The sequence below is a fragment of the Branchiostoma belcheri genome, unplaced genomic scaffold (genome assembly GCF_001625305.1).
Source record: "Branchiostoma belcheri isolate BF01 breed outbred unplaced genomic scaffold, Haploidv18h27 scaffold61, whole genome shotgun sequence".
Taxonomy (NCBI): Eukaryota; Metazoa; Chordata; class Leptocardii; order Amphioxiformes; family Branchiostomatidae; genus Branchiostoma; species Branchiostoma belcheri.
The window spans coordinates 371,797-385,798 of record NW_017804254.1 but is presented as its reverse complement, the minus strand read 5'-3'; the positions used below and the strand labels follow the sequence as shown (position 1 = coordinate 385,798).

The following is a 14,002-nucleotide window of genomic DNA, read 5'->3' as shown; positions in this document are numbered from 1 at the left end:
TTTATTTAATTATAAGCTCTGGGGTAAGAACTACATTTTGAAAATGGGACAAATGTATGGCAACACCACAACTGTATCGGTAGTTGAAGTATAATAAAAGCTTATCTGTGTATAGAAAAGTATATAGATACATATCGTCATTGCAGTTTTGATGTACAACATCTATAGGGTATTTGCTGCTTGATGGTATTATCTTAAGAACAAGAACAAACGATAGCAATGTGAGATATTTTTGCTTATACACGTATGCTATTTTTTAAAGTTTATCAGCCAATGACCAGGCTGATGATATCAACGACGTCTTGTCGCCCTTCTGGACCGAAAAGGAAGCCAACAGTTTTCTTGAGAGGTCACCGAGGAAGAAGCGGACGTTACACGAGGAATGTTATGGAGAAGGCTGTGTCTATGAAGAAGTCCGTGAGGTCTTTTGGAACACCGAAAAATCGGTAAGTCGTCCATTCTTCAATCAATCAAGTGACACCTTACTTACTATGGAACTATTCATGCTATAGATAGCAAGAAGCCATTATTTTATTTCCAGGCTGTTGTCAAGTTTGCCCTAACCCTAAGTTGTCCCTAACTCTTGTAATTTTAATAAGGCCACAGACACCGGGTTGTCGTAAACGTCGCTATGTACAGCAGCAAATTTCCAGCTTCGCATTTCTATGATTTAGTGCCATTTTTATTTTCGGTCGGAATTATTTTTCATTCGCCCGCGCGCACTAGTTTGAGGGTCTTCGATCAGAGGATGTCATCCGTAAAATTAAATCGGTGTAGCCTACAAACAAAATTTCCGTAGCTTGTTAGAATGAAATACGTTTAAAGCTATTGGAAGGCATCCCTTTCTCTCATGCACCAAATGGAGAGAATTTCTGTCTCTATCCTGTTTGATTGATGTTGACAAATAATACATATCCTCGTCGCAGCAAGAATACCTGTCTACAATGGCGTGTCAATATTGGGGATGTACCGCTGGTTACCTGTGTGTCAGGGCGGACGCAGGGACGTCTGGGAGCGGCGCACACTGGAGGGTGTGTAACGGTAAGTTTTCATCGCTGCAGCTTTTTCCACACATGTACAGTGCGAACCACGTAGTACATGTAGGCTTCCTAAATTCTTAAACATGCGGGACATACTTGTACATGCAAATAATTGATAAAGCTTGACATAAAGTAATTGCATAGCTGCCCTAAAGGCTATTATAATTACTTTCTTGATAAGGAACTTCTATAATGCTGATACTTTTCATGATAGGACTTTATGTTTTCACCGGTGTGAGATACTATTCTATTCATCTATCAACTTTATTTTTAACCCATACATACACAGGAAACAACTTAAGTACACAACTTAGATTCGGTAAAATGTTTCCTTACATTTTCAGCACCATTCATTTTTTTTGTATACAGATATCAACGAGTGTTTAACGAACAATGGAGGGTGTCAGCACAGGTGTAGCAACAATGCAGGTAGCTACACCTGCAGCTGTAACACCGGCTACAGCCTGTCCGGACAACACTCCTGCACAGGTAACCACCTCTCACCTGTGGTACTATCTTAACACAATCCCAACGATCCTTCCTAGTGTTTTCCATAGTGGAGTATATCATTTTTTTAAAGAGATCATTCAAGAACATACGTTTTAGTTCCCCCTTACCCGTAAGTTAACAACTGTCGACGGCACACCTAAAAGCACTAGAAAAGAACAGAAGAAATGTAAGCATATAATTCTTTTGATGATCAGATGATGTGTTCTTGATTTAACCCCCATGTACATATAAACGAGCTTGTGTACGTCTGGTTCTAACGTAGCCTGGTAAGTGGTATCCAGTCTATATCGTGGTTGGGACGGGCTGTCTTCGGGACTCTAATAGTTTTCTCCCGTCCAGTTCAACAGGCCGCCCGGTGGGAGTGTTACGAAATCGTAGTAGGAACGCCGGTCGTGCAAAACCTTCCGGGGAACCTAGTAGATGAGTCGGGCGGGAAAAGCTTCTGCAGCCCCGAAGAGAACCCGCCCCAGCCGAGATAGACTGGACACTTAGTTCTAGCGACAGATGTTTTACTTTTAATGAAAATGTGATTCAACAACTTGTAGTGATAGTTTAAGTTCCCGTTGAAGGTTTATATTCGATGGCACACCTAAAAGAAACAGGAAAGACCAGAAGTACTATGTAATATGATTCTTTTGACGATGTGTTTTTGTTTTCCTCTGGGTAGATATAAACGAGTGCAGGTCTGGTAACGGGGGATGTGACCACACGTGTTCCAACACGGCAGGTAGCTACATCTGCAGCTGTAACACCGGGTACTACCTGTCTGGTCAGCACAGCTGTGTAGGTGGGTACAGGAGTCCGCAACTTTGTATAAAAAACTGTGATCGTGCGCGCAAATTAAAGACGTAACGTTACCATACTAGTATTTATTTATCACTTTCCCTTTGTTTTAAGACTTGGTAGTTGGTTACTGTTTTCAGAAGTGACTGAATTGCTCAGTCGGCCATCGCCACAAGTACAAGTACATGTATTATGATTTGCCATTGATGATAACTACCCTTTGGAAGGGGGGAGTACGTACTGTCAAGTACATGTTACATACCTCCCCACTTAAAAACATAAATAGATGTACACCACCCCTTTGGAGAAGGAAGTACGTACTGTAAAGTACAGAGTTATCGCCGCCGAGGTATGACATAATGTAAAGTACATTAGGCATACAGCCTCTTGAAAACATAAAAGGTGAATTGGTAGTCTAAAACTTGAAACTTTACATATTTTAAACTCCGTTTGGCGCTAGCCTGTGACAGTATCGCGGACTGCGAAGTGCTAGAGTGTACAGGACCAGGTGATTCCACGTGCACCACGTGTCAGTACGACCGGGGAGGGGACGCCATGGGCTACCGGCTGGCTGCCGACGGCAAGTCCTGTACTCGTGAGTATTCTGCCCCTACTTGTTGTATGGACATAGCTAGCGGTATACCGTTTGGGACCTGGGACCGCATATTGCAGATTACAGTCCCTGTAACCACGTATATGTGTGAATGTGTAAATATTGCACGTTTGGGAATACATCCGATAAGCAGCGACAGCTGTGCTGCAGTTCAATGTGAACCAATCAGAATTGCCCTGAGGAAGGTGACAGACGATCACCGAAATGTCGCTGTGAATAAAACACTTGGTTGTGTAAAAAGAGTTTTTTTACTCAGTAACTTACCTGATGAAATAAACTATTCATAGATAGCGGTATACCATAGGCATAGCAGTGTACGTGTACCAATTACAGACAGGACATCAAACATTAACGACGTATTGAAGCAAGTTCAGGAAGAAAGCAAATGTTATGTACAGCTGTCGTAGGGCCCGAAATTAAACTTTTAAAGTCGGTATTAATTTAGTATTAAGACAACCACGGAAGTTTTAGTGCCATTAAAAGATAGGATGGCATTTAATTTTCCACTGTCAATTTTAGTTGTAAAGTGTAGTTTTCATGTTGTTTGATCAGAGCTGTGCTCCTGGCGGCCGGACAGTCTGTTCTGCTACCCTGGCAACTGTGGCTCCAACAGCCTACCGTCATCCTGCACATGCGCACCTGACTTCAACGGGACAAACTGTTTGTCAAGTACGTCTGGTCCTGGAAGTACTGGACGTCTTTTTCGATTCTCTGTTTATGCTTTTTATTTTGAAGACTTGAACGTGAATCCAAGCCTTGAAGGTGAATCAAAGCCCATATTAAAGATTGATAAATTGATAAATCAGTACACTAATATTTCCACAGTCCAAGTCCCACCTGAGATGACACACTGTGCCGGACTGCTGACCGGTGCAGCAGGCGAAGTTGCAGAGGCATCGTGTACGGATTCTACAATAGCGCCCTCTACCGTCTGGACAAACCTCCAGCAGGAAGCAACCACGGTGCAGTTAGAGGTATCACTACCTATACCTTCATTTGGACACATATATGTCTATTAGTCCTGGAGGAGAAACCTAAAAAAACTCGTGTCGTAGCCCACCCCGTATGTACTTTGGCAAGTACAATAGAATCACACCTAATGTCCCCTGATCGTTTTAAGATAAGCCGTACTATGGTCCAGGTGGGACATCATGGTTCTAGGGTTCTTTATGAAAATTTGTGCAAATTATGCAAACGTACCATGAATGGAGAATAAAGCACGTCAAACTTCGTGAAAGTCGCAAGTGGCCGCAGAGTTTTTATTTTCTGAATCTAGATTTCTCATTTTCTAGGCCTCATTTGAGAATCTCCTTCTAGACTATATAAAAATGTGATTTGAACTTTAGACGACAATCACTGTTCTTGACTGAAAACTCTGTATATCATGAAACTTGATGGCACCACATCGAAATATGTGATCGTTTTTTCTCTGGTCAGGTTAACTGGGAGACTGCGTTTGAAGAGCCGTCGCCATCTGACTGGCCAGAGCCTTACTACATAGATGACAGGAAAATCGGGATGACGGAGGCGTCCACAAACTGGTGGCTGGAAAGAGGTACTCAACATGTTTGTGATTTTTTTTACGAGTTCGTTGCTAGGACTATGCTGCATATCAACCTGTAACTTTCATGTGAAATTGTACAAATAAATCTTTAACAAATCCTTGTGAACGTAAAGCATATGCACAAAGTATACATGAATTTCTATCGTATATTTGTGTCACAATTAATCATTTCGAGATTCTTCACAATCTTAGGGACAACGGCGATTCTGAACGGCTCTTTGGCGTGTCAGTCATATGAGGATGGTGGCTCAAGTCACGTGGTCAGTCAGGACAGCCCCGCCCTGTCAACTCACAACTGCACCAGAAGACACGTGATCTCTGTTACACCTCAACACGGGGACAGGTCAGAAAACCTTCATTGACTTCGGATGATATGATATGATATCATATGATATAATATGTATCATGTGGTATCTAGCATCAAAGACAATGCATAACACTCCATTCATTTAAAACGAAACACTCTGAAGTTTGGGTACTTTAAGTTAAAGGTAACATTGCCAGTTTGAAGGTTAACTCCAGTTGCATGAGTGTAAAATATCCATATTTCAATGCACAATCAAAACATTGTTTAGCACGCCACGACTGTGCGTTACACCGAGGAGCGATTATACTGCCTAGTCTCCACCCGACTCCTTTGCAGGATATACAAATCGGCCTTAAAACGACTGTAATTGGCCAAGGGAGTTAGTCGACCATAGAGAGTCCAAATCCGTGCAGGAAAATTGGACCCTCTATGGCCGGCTAACTCCCCTGGCCAGTTACATTCCTTTTAAAGCCAATTTATATTTATTCAGCCTGCAAAGGAGTCTGGTGGAGACTGGGTTTACCGGTGCAGATAAAGAGACTGCCCAGATGAATCTAAAACCGTCAGCAATTTCGCGTTTACCCCATTGTGTTGCAGGCTGTATTTTACGGCCAAGTCGAGAAATGGCGGGTACGTGAAGATGAGGAACTATGACGGTCTATCGAGCTACACCGTGAACCCGTCCGTGTACTACTCCGGCCTGGAGGTCTCCCGTACCGCCCACTTCACCTTCGACTTCACCCCACCGTACCACTGCTCTGTAGAGGGGAACTGTACGGACAACATGCTCGACAGGGGGCCGGCTGTAACCAGAAATGTAGGTGGTGTTATCGAAAAATGTACTATCTTTGTGTTTGTACCATTTAAAGTGAAGCTTCAATTTAACCAATTGAGAAAGCCTCCTAAAATCATCTATCGCAGCAACAGTGGCCCGTGACGACAAACTTTGCTTTGTGATTGAGCTTAAGCCGTTGGATGTTTGGATGTTGCTTCAAAGATTGATTTGGACAGAGGGAACTCTCTCTTGCTTACGTCAATGAACGTTAGTCACCCAGGTGATATAAGATACACAAGGAAATGTCATCAGACGCACAAGTAGCACCACAACTCCCTCGCATACTTGCAGAATGCTAAATCAAACTAGAAAGGCCAATATTTGCTTTGGAGCAAATACAGCGATGGGTTCACCACATTTTACCACATGGCAGGGAACGAATGAGAAACACAAGGGAAAACAATGATTTACATTGATATAACTATAATATGAAGTAACATACAACTAAAACAACAGTTGGATAGCTATTCCCTACTTTATTGGTTAGGATTTTTAATTGCATAATGCAAACTGTTGATTTTACAAAAAAAAAAAAAACGTTCATGCCCCGCATTCCAATGCTGGAGCAGAAAAGCTTGAAATACCTACCAAAACACTTGAATAAAGACATACTGTCAGTATGGAAATGCTCTGTGCAGGTGTTAATCAAGTTAAATCCCAACAGCCAATCAGCAAGAAATGCTCTGTGCAGGTGGAAATGCTCTGTGCAGGTGTTAATCAAGTTAAATCCCAACAGCCAATCAGCAAGAAGTATAGAGGAAAGCTGCATGCCTATTGGTTGATGCCCTGCATTCCATTGTGATGACTCATGCCCAGACGTGGTAAACACGGCAGACTAACACACGGCAGACTAACACAGTAATACATTTGCTATAACACAGCCAAAAAACTCAAATAAAACCATTCTAAAAGCCTGTATCACAAAAATTTAAAATTTGACCACTGTACCTCCATACCAAATTTCAGGACCTTAGGCCCTAAAATGAAGAAGCTGAATCCATTTAAAAAATGGCAGGAGAAGAAGGAGGAGAAGGAGGAGAAGGAGGAGAAGAAACATCAGAAAAAGCAATATGGGTTCACCACCACTTCGTGGTGTGGTGAACCCATAATTAGTCTTATCGGATGGCGGACAAACTACCGATGAACCTGAACATTTCTATCGTCCAATATAACCAGCACCACCATCCTCGTACATAAAAATTGTAAATTCACATTTGACTACATGTGTACTGTTTTGTTCCAGGGCACGATTCGCCTCCGCTGGTCCGGTTGGCATGACGACGACTCCGGTATCCGGACGTACACGTACGACATCGTCCGGCTGCGGCCGTGCGGAGATGGGCTGGGGATGCCGGGCCAGGAGCGGGAGTGCCAACAGGAGAGCGCGGTACGTCCCAACCGGACTGCCGGGCCGTGTGTGCTCGGTCTAAACGGTACCGAGAACGGGACAAGTGAGGCGGGTCTGAATGGGACGAGAGAAGGTAACATCACGTGGGGAAACTGCACCGACGTGGGAGGCAATGACACAGCAATAAACGGCACCGGCACTGAGAACGCTACCACTAGTACACCGATAAATGGCACTGCCAGGGAGAACGCTACCACTAGCACACCGCAGGTAAACAGGAGGCGCATCAGAGAGGCCGGAGTAGCGAACGGAAACAGTACAGCAAACATCACAACACAGGGAGAGAACACCAACACTACCTCAGGGTCGACTAATGGAACGGACATGAGCGTTGGTCGCAATTCGACGGGCACAAATTCGTCTGTGGACGGACGGAACGTCACAAATAGCGGGAACGTCACTGACGTAGACGGCGACGTAGTGTATCCACTCAACGGAAGTGTTGGAGCCGACACCGAACAGGTGGACGTCACCATTACCGAACCAGGTAAGTGTCACGAAATCTTCTCCAAATTACGTGTAATATGTTAGCATGATGATATATTGCTCGGACAATTCTGTGGTACCCAAAACTCGATATATTGGCAAAGTCTGAAAAAAAACAAAGCTGACGACAAGAAAATGTAGTAACGTATGTACTACTAACACCCGGCCTGTACGTCGTCATTATGCTGTTCTGATCCAAGACAAAATGGACTACATCTTCAATGATGATAACGTTTATGTATGCTATTAATGATGCGTAGCTAGCGTTGAAAGGAAAATGTTCTTAAGAGGCATTCTTCCTCATCGCATCTCTTGTCCAACATGATCAGGTGTGTACTCGGTGACACTGACTGTGGAGGACAGTACAGGTCCCGGTGTTGGGAACGTCATCACGGCGCAAAGGTTTCTGATTTTCGACGACAACAGCACGGTGGAGATAGACACATCCGGGACCTTCCCCCTCCTCGTGACGTCAGCAGCAAACGACACAGGCTGGCTGTGGCAAACCAACTTACACGACGGTAGCAACAATGACACAAAGGTGACAAAGTTTTGTCAATAGAAAAGCCAAGTAAAGAAATAAAGCAGCTAGAATAAAGTTGAAATAAAAAAATTACTCGTCTAGAACTACTAGATCTGTTATTGTTGAAATCAAAAGTTTTAACTGTCCAATATTTAACTGTTTAGTTTTTATTGTCCAACCTGTTATGATTGCTCCATCGTATCAGCTCCAGTTGACATGGGCCGGGCACTTCTTCAACAAGCTACACCGTGACAACAACTTCCTCGGCGCCATAGTGGCACATCCAAGTAACATCTCAACTGACTATGAGGAAACATCTGGTAAGCAGAACAAGAGTGTTATAAAGCTTGTCGAGGGAATAAATTGGGTGGGGTGAGTGTGATGACATTGTGTGACTTAAATAAGTGTTCACCTTGGTAACTTGAATTGTACTAACGCTTATTATGCTAATTCTGTCAAAGGGTATACAGCAGATACATAAGATTAAGAATCATATATGTCACGTGTGATATAACGTATATATCACCGATATATCAAATGGAAATATTGATTAGCTTTCTGATTGTTGTCAGGCCAACCCCCGATGACCAGGTCACGTGAGGCGATCCCAAACGTCCATGGGATCGTGTTGTTCCAGACGGCCTGGGGCGGGGATCAGCAGGGAGGGCGGAGTCTGACCCGGCCGGCCGGGGGCTGGGAAAACGTCATGGTAACGATTGTTACGATGCTAAATGCGTCGGTATTTTTCTTTCCCACAAGAAGCTTTAAATTCAACGATTTCATAATGACATGGACAGTCTGTGTTGATAAAAACATTACATTTTGTTCTTTAAAAATACACTGGGTGTAGGGTCGTGTGGCGTAACGGTAGAGTGTTTGCCGCGGAACCAAGAGGTCCCGGGTTCGAACCCTGCCATGCAACCGATCCTGTGCTCTTGGGAAAGGCACTTTACAGGAATTTCCCCCATTTAACTTTAAAATGCGTATGACTGTTGTCCGTGCGTTTGTCTGCGTTGGTAGCGGCATGAAAATAAGTTTGAAAAACTTGAGTGTGCCGTCGTCTGATGTATTGTGATTTTTTTTCGTTTATTAAAGGAATATTACATATAAATACATACAAAGCTTTAAAGATTGGGATGAATGTTGGAATAGAAACAATACACTGCTTCACACGCACACATAAGTGCATTCACGCAATATATTTTACAGGTAGAAAAACAAGATTTTGAGATTTCACGTGAAGACGGCGACACAGTTCGCTTTTGGGTTCGCGCCATTGACGTCATGGGTGACGTGGCCGAAGATGACGTCACCATTCACGTTGACTCGACTCCGCCTGTTTTGGGAAACGTCACATTTGCAGTGAACTGGACTGACAAGATAGACTTCCTCAAGTGAGATGAATACCTGTCCTTGGTGCTGAACGCCATTCACACAGACACACATGCAAACATTCCTGTCCTTGGTGCTGAACGCCATCCACACAGAACACATGCCAAAATTCCTGTCCTTGGTGCTGAACACCATCCACACAGACTCACATGCAAACATTCCTGTCCTTGGTGCTAAACGCCATCTATACAGACACACATGCAAACATTCATGTCCTTGGTGCTGAACGCCATTCACACAGACACACATGCAAACATTCCTGTCCTTGGTGCTGAACGCCATCTATACACATCTATGACGTATCCTTGTATCTTATATATGTAGCTTATATATGTCTTATTCTAATACCCTTGTTTTACATCCTTCATCCTGGCATTGCTTGTTTCGATTTCAAAGTTAATCCATGTAGTACTTTGATTCTTTTGATGATTGGGCAAAAATATATGAGTAGAAGTAGAAATTCTTCTTTTGTTTGCAGTAAAATATAATAATAACAGTCCCATATCACGATGACTCTGGTCTCCCAAAGTGTTTATTGATATATACACGGAGCGTTAACCGCCTTAGTATATGTTGCAATGGTTCTACATACATGTAGTCATAGCATGAAAGTGTCATTGCTTTTGAGAAAGGTATTCTTTACGATCAAAAACACAGCAATGACACACATACTATCCTCATTTAAATTTGATTCTTTTTTTGCTTCAGAGTTCACGTTCAAGCACACGATCTTCATAGTGGAGTTTTCGATGTGCACTGGACGCTGCAGGACACCACCAGACCTCTTCTTATACATGGAGAAGGACGGATGGTGTTTCAAACCGCAGAAGTAAGTCAACTACATAACACGTATCTATAACGTTACTCCACAATTCCTTTGACATCATAGAGTGATGTAGCAGCCTAGCTTCCCTTTTGTAGGTTTCGGATACTCGTGCCTTAGTGATCTGAAAACCGTGTCTAGTTTGTGTACATTGGCGTGATTTCGGTGCGCAAAAATACCTTCATAATACATGAAAACGGCCGCAGTTATGAAGATACCAGTCACAACCGTAAATGTTATTCCTTTTGAAAGATTTTCGAGTAAAAGGATGGAAAGAGAGATGGTAACATTTACTGACGGTCCAGACTTTCTAAAAGACGATCGTACACGATCGGCACACACTCGCGCAAGGATGAGAAGTTGTCAGAATTTGTGACCGCCTAAAGAAAAAAAAAAGAAAACATCGCCATCTTCCATCGTTAGTTTTAATACAGACATTTGGACGTCAAAGTTACATTTTTTAAATCCCACAACAGGAGTGCGAAGAATCACGGTGTTACTGCATTCCCAAGGACAGCGACTGTTTCTTCTGGAATTACACCATCGACATTAACGTCAGGGAGATGAACCTGTCGGTCGGCTTACTCGCCGATGAAGCGTACAACGTCACACTGACTGTGACCAACAACGCCATGCTGCGGACCACAGATGAACGGCAGGTAAGAAATTGTAGAAAATGACACTTGAAACTGCTGAATGGATTAGAATTTTAAAACAGCGCCCGGATTGAGACTAATATAATTACGAAAATAGAACTTCGTTATGGAAGGACTGATATGTGGCAATAAAAAGTATTACATTAGTCAAAACACACATTTTCATTTTGTTCCTGCTTACAAAACTATGAAAAAAGAAACATTCAAAGACATGTTTTGCCTTTACAGGTAATTGTGGACAAACTACCTGGTAAGTGTGATATCATCTTTTTATCTGTTTAAGTGCATGATTTGAAGAAAAGTAATAAGAAGCATGGGCCTTACATGTGAATATAAAATGCGCAGATTTCAATGCAACTTGTATTGTTTAAGTTCTGAAGAAAGGCCAGTTAAGTTGGAGGGTTAGGAAATGGTAACATTAATCCAGAAAGTGATGATTTTTTTCTGTTATAACATTTTTCTTGTTGTGTTGTCTGGCAGGGGATAAAGGTTACTGGTTACTGATAGCCGGTGGGTCATCAGTGGTTGGAGTACTGGTCCTGGTCATTGTATGTCTGCTGGTGGCCAAAGGGGTGTTCAGACAGAAAGTGGCTCCTACTACAGGTGAATAGTGCTCTAGTATACACGTACACGTCTGTGTGTCTGTGCATCCATGTATGTGTGTGTGTGTGTGTATACACTTGTGTATGTATGAGTCTGTGTGTAGACCTGTATGTATGTATGCGTCTGTGTACACCTGACAGTGTATGTATGTATGTATGTATGTATGTGCATATACATATACAGTGTATGTACATGTATGTGTGTCTGTCTGTGTACACCTGACACAGTAATTGTATGTATGTATGTTTGTGTGTCGGTATACACCTGACAGTATATTTATGTGTGTGTATCTGTGTACACCCGGCAGTGTATGTATGTATGTGTGTCTGTGTATACCCGACAGTGTATGTATGCACATGTACATGTATGTGTGTGTGTCTTTGTACACCAGACAGTGTATGTTACGGTATGTATGTAAGTGACACTGTGTATATATGTAACGTTATATATGTGCACATGTGTATGTGCTGTGTAGACTGCGAACATAGAAAACTCACATTTTTACTTCAACAATGTTCGATACATGTTTTGTATCACGCAAGAAAACACCTTAGCACAATATTCTAATGAAAGGTTGTAACAGATTTCTTACAAGAAAATTTCATGCAAACAAATCCTGAAGTTCTTTCTACATACTGATGCATGTGTAATATCCCTTGTTCATGCCCAGCACCTAGCATACCACAGATACAGCCCATGGAGAAGTTGTGCAACCCAAGTAAAGTCATCCTTCCATTTGTGGACCCAACAGACATTAAGACCACAACGTTGTGAACATGTTACAAATTCCTCTACAGTATAGTATTAAAAATTTGCAGCCAATATCACTAGACCTGCGGGAATTAACAGTAAGTCTAAAACTTGCAAGTCTTTAATCCTTGTGTTGGAATAAAGTTTAGCATCATACTATATAATAAGTTTGTATAATTATGTATTTCTGAAGATTAACCAGGTGAAGAGATTGTGGCTATTCATATACATATCAAGGAAATTGTAAATAATGTAAAAGGTTTTGACTTAAAATTGCTACTTGTAAATGCACCAATCTACCTCTGGATTTCTTCTGAGTAATTAATTATCTTCCACAAACTAGTCAGAAAGTATATAAAAGATTGACTACGTTTTTGTATGAATTGAAAATGTCAAAAGAACAATGATTGTGCAGTGTCTACATATATGTATATGTATGCAGGAATTGTATGCTCAAATAGAAGGGAGGATGGAAGATACATTGTACTTATTTTGGGAGGGGGGGTAGAGAAGAACTGGGTGAGTGAATTGCATGAACATTCTTGTTAAACATTCAAATGCCTTGTTCCTGTGTATAAGCAGGGAATTTTGTTCTCAACATAGAGCAACGGATCAAAAATAGACAGAGACCTTTAGAAAGCAAGTCATTGAATCAAACTCTATTTACAAACTCTTCGAAAGCAGAAAACAAAAATTCACAATTTTGTTTCATATAAAGTCGACCCTCACATCAACAAATATAATGCTTTGACCTGCACTAGCAAACACACACAAAACACCCTTTCCTCTGATATGCTGCCAGTTTACAAGCCAAACTAAAACCAGCAGAGATTACATTACATTTGACAAAGAGCAGTCAACCACATTAAAAGTTCATTTCTCAAGACAAGACTGAAGACATTTCTCATAGAAACATTATTGGAAACTGGACGCACTTCTGAATATGACAGTATTGTCTAGAAACCTATTTGACAGTGATTCTTGCCATTGTAGTACAGTTGAGGGAAATGGCACATTAATCTACATACATGGTCAACTTCATGTATCAACATGGCACATACAGATTGCTGAGCCATTGGCTACAAAATTTGCATTGTCTAACAGGCTAGCAGTAAAATGTGTCACGTTCTGAATAATCATTGTGATTTCTGGCATATTGTAATTAATTTTCTACTTAATGCTGGAAACCGTGTTCACATTACTGAAGGTATGTGAGTTTGTTGACATCTTGAATTGAATGGGTCAACTGTTTGGTCCAAGACTTTGTCATTGGTCTTATTGAGTAACTGCTTTTTAATTACAGTGTACTAAGAAAACAAGCAACACACCATTGACAGTATAATAATGACACACTGTAAATCTACAGTTGGTAAAGGGAACTACATCATCGTAGAGATGTTGTTAAAACCGAAAACACATTAATCAATATATAAGAAGTTGTCATCCTGAATTTGTATCCTGATGAGCAATTTGTGTGATAAAAAGTATGTACCAACAAGCAAGATACATTGTACGTCGATGAAGGTTAGACATCCAGGCAATATGATACGCCAAAAAACAGTTACTCAAGCAACTGGATTTGCATCATCTTGTCTTGACTTGTCTGACTTTTGTTCCTTTTTCGACTTCCAAAAAATTTGTCTTCACTTTATTTACATATCAATCAATAGGTTGTGCTTATAAACCTGCTCTGGTCTCTCAGTCACTGA

At 41.6% G+C, this 14,002-nt stretch overlaps 1 protein-coding gene across 1 annotated transcript; it reads left to right on the top strand.

Annotated features, from left to right (window-relative positions):
• Nucleotides 1-271: 271 nt before the first annotated feature.
• On the top strand, nt 272-13,800 carry LOC109482956. Its single transcript, XM_019785856.1, has 17 exons — nt 272-446; nt 927-1,041; nt 1,410-1,529; nt 2,218-2,337; nt 2,794-2,928; nt 4,703-4,853; nt 5,415-5,634; nt 6,896-7,547; nt 7,876-8,087; nt 8,275-8,389; nt 8,642-8,787; nt 9,279-9,463; nt 10,170-10,290; nt 10,761-10,943; nt 11,169-11,190; nt 11,421-11,543; nt 12,214-13,800. The coding sequence occupies exons 2-17, from the start codon at nt 945-947 to the stop codon at nt 12,315-12,317; spliced, it is 2,706 nt and encodes a 901-aa protein (XP_019641415.1). The 5' UTR covers nt 272-446; nt 927-944; the 3' UTR covers nt 12,318-13,800.
• Nucleotides 13,801-14,002: the final 202 nt, after the last annotated feature.

What these genes read in the sequence shown, in the direction of transcription:
- LOC109482956 (XM_019785856.1), top strand. Translation starts at nt 945, where the DNA reads ATGGCGTGTCAATATTGGGGATGTACCGCTGGTTACCTGTGTGTCAGG. An exon ending in CGGACAACACTCCTGCACAG is followed by an intron (nt 1,530 to 2,217) that starts GTAACCACCTCT and finishes TCCTCTGGGTAG; the next exon opens with ATATAAACGAGTGCAGGTCT. An exon ending in GACAAGATAGACTTCCTCAA is followed by an intron (nt 9,464 to 10,169) that starts GTGAGATGAATA and finishes TTTTTGCTTCAG; the next exon opens with AGTTCACGTTCAAGCACACG.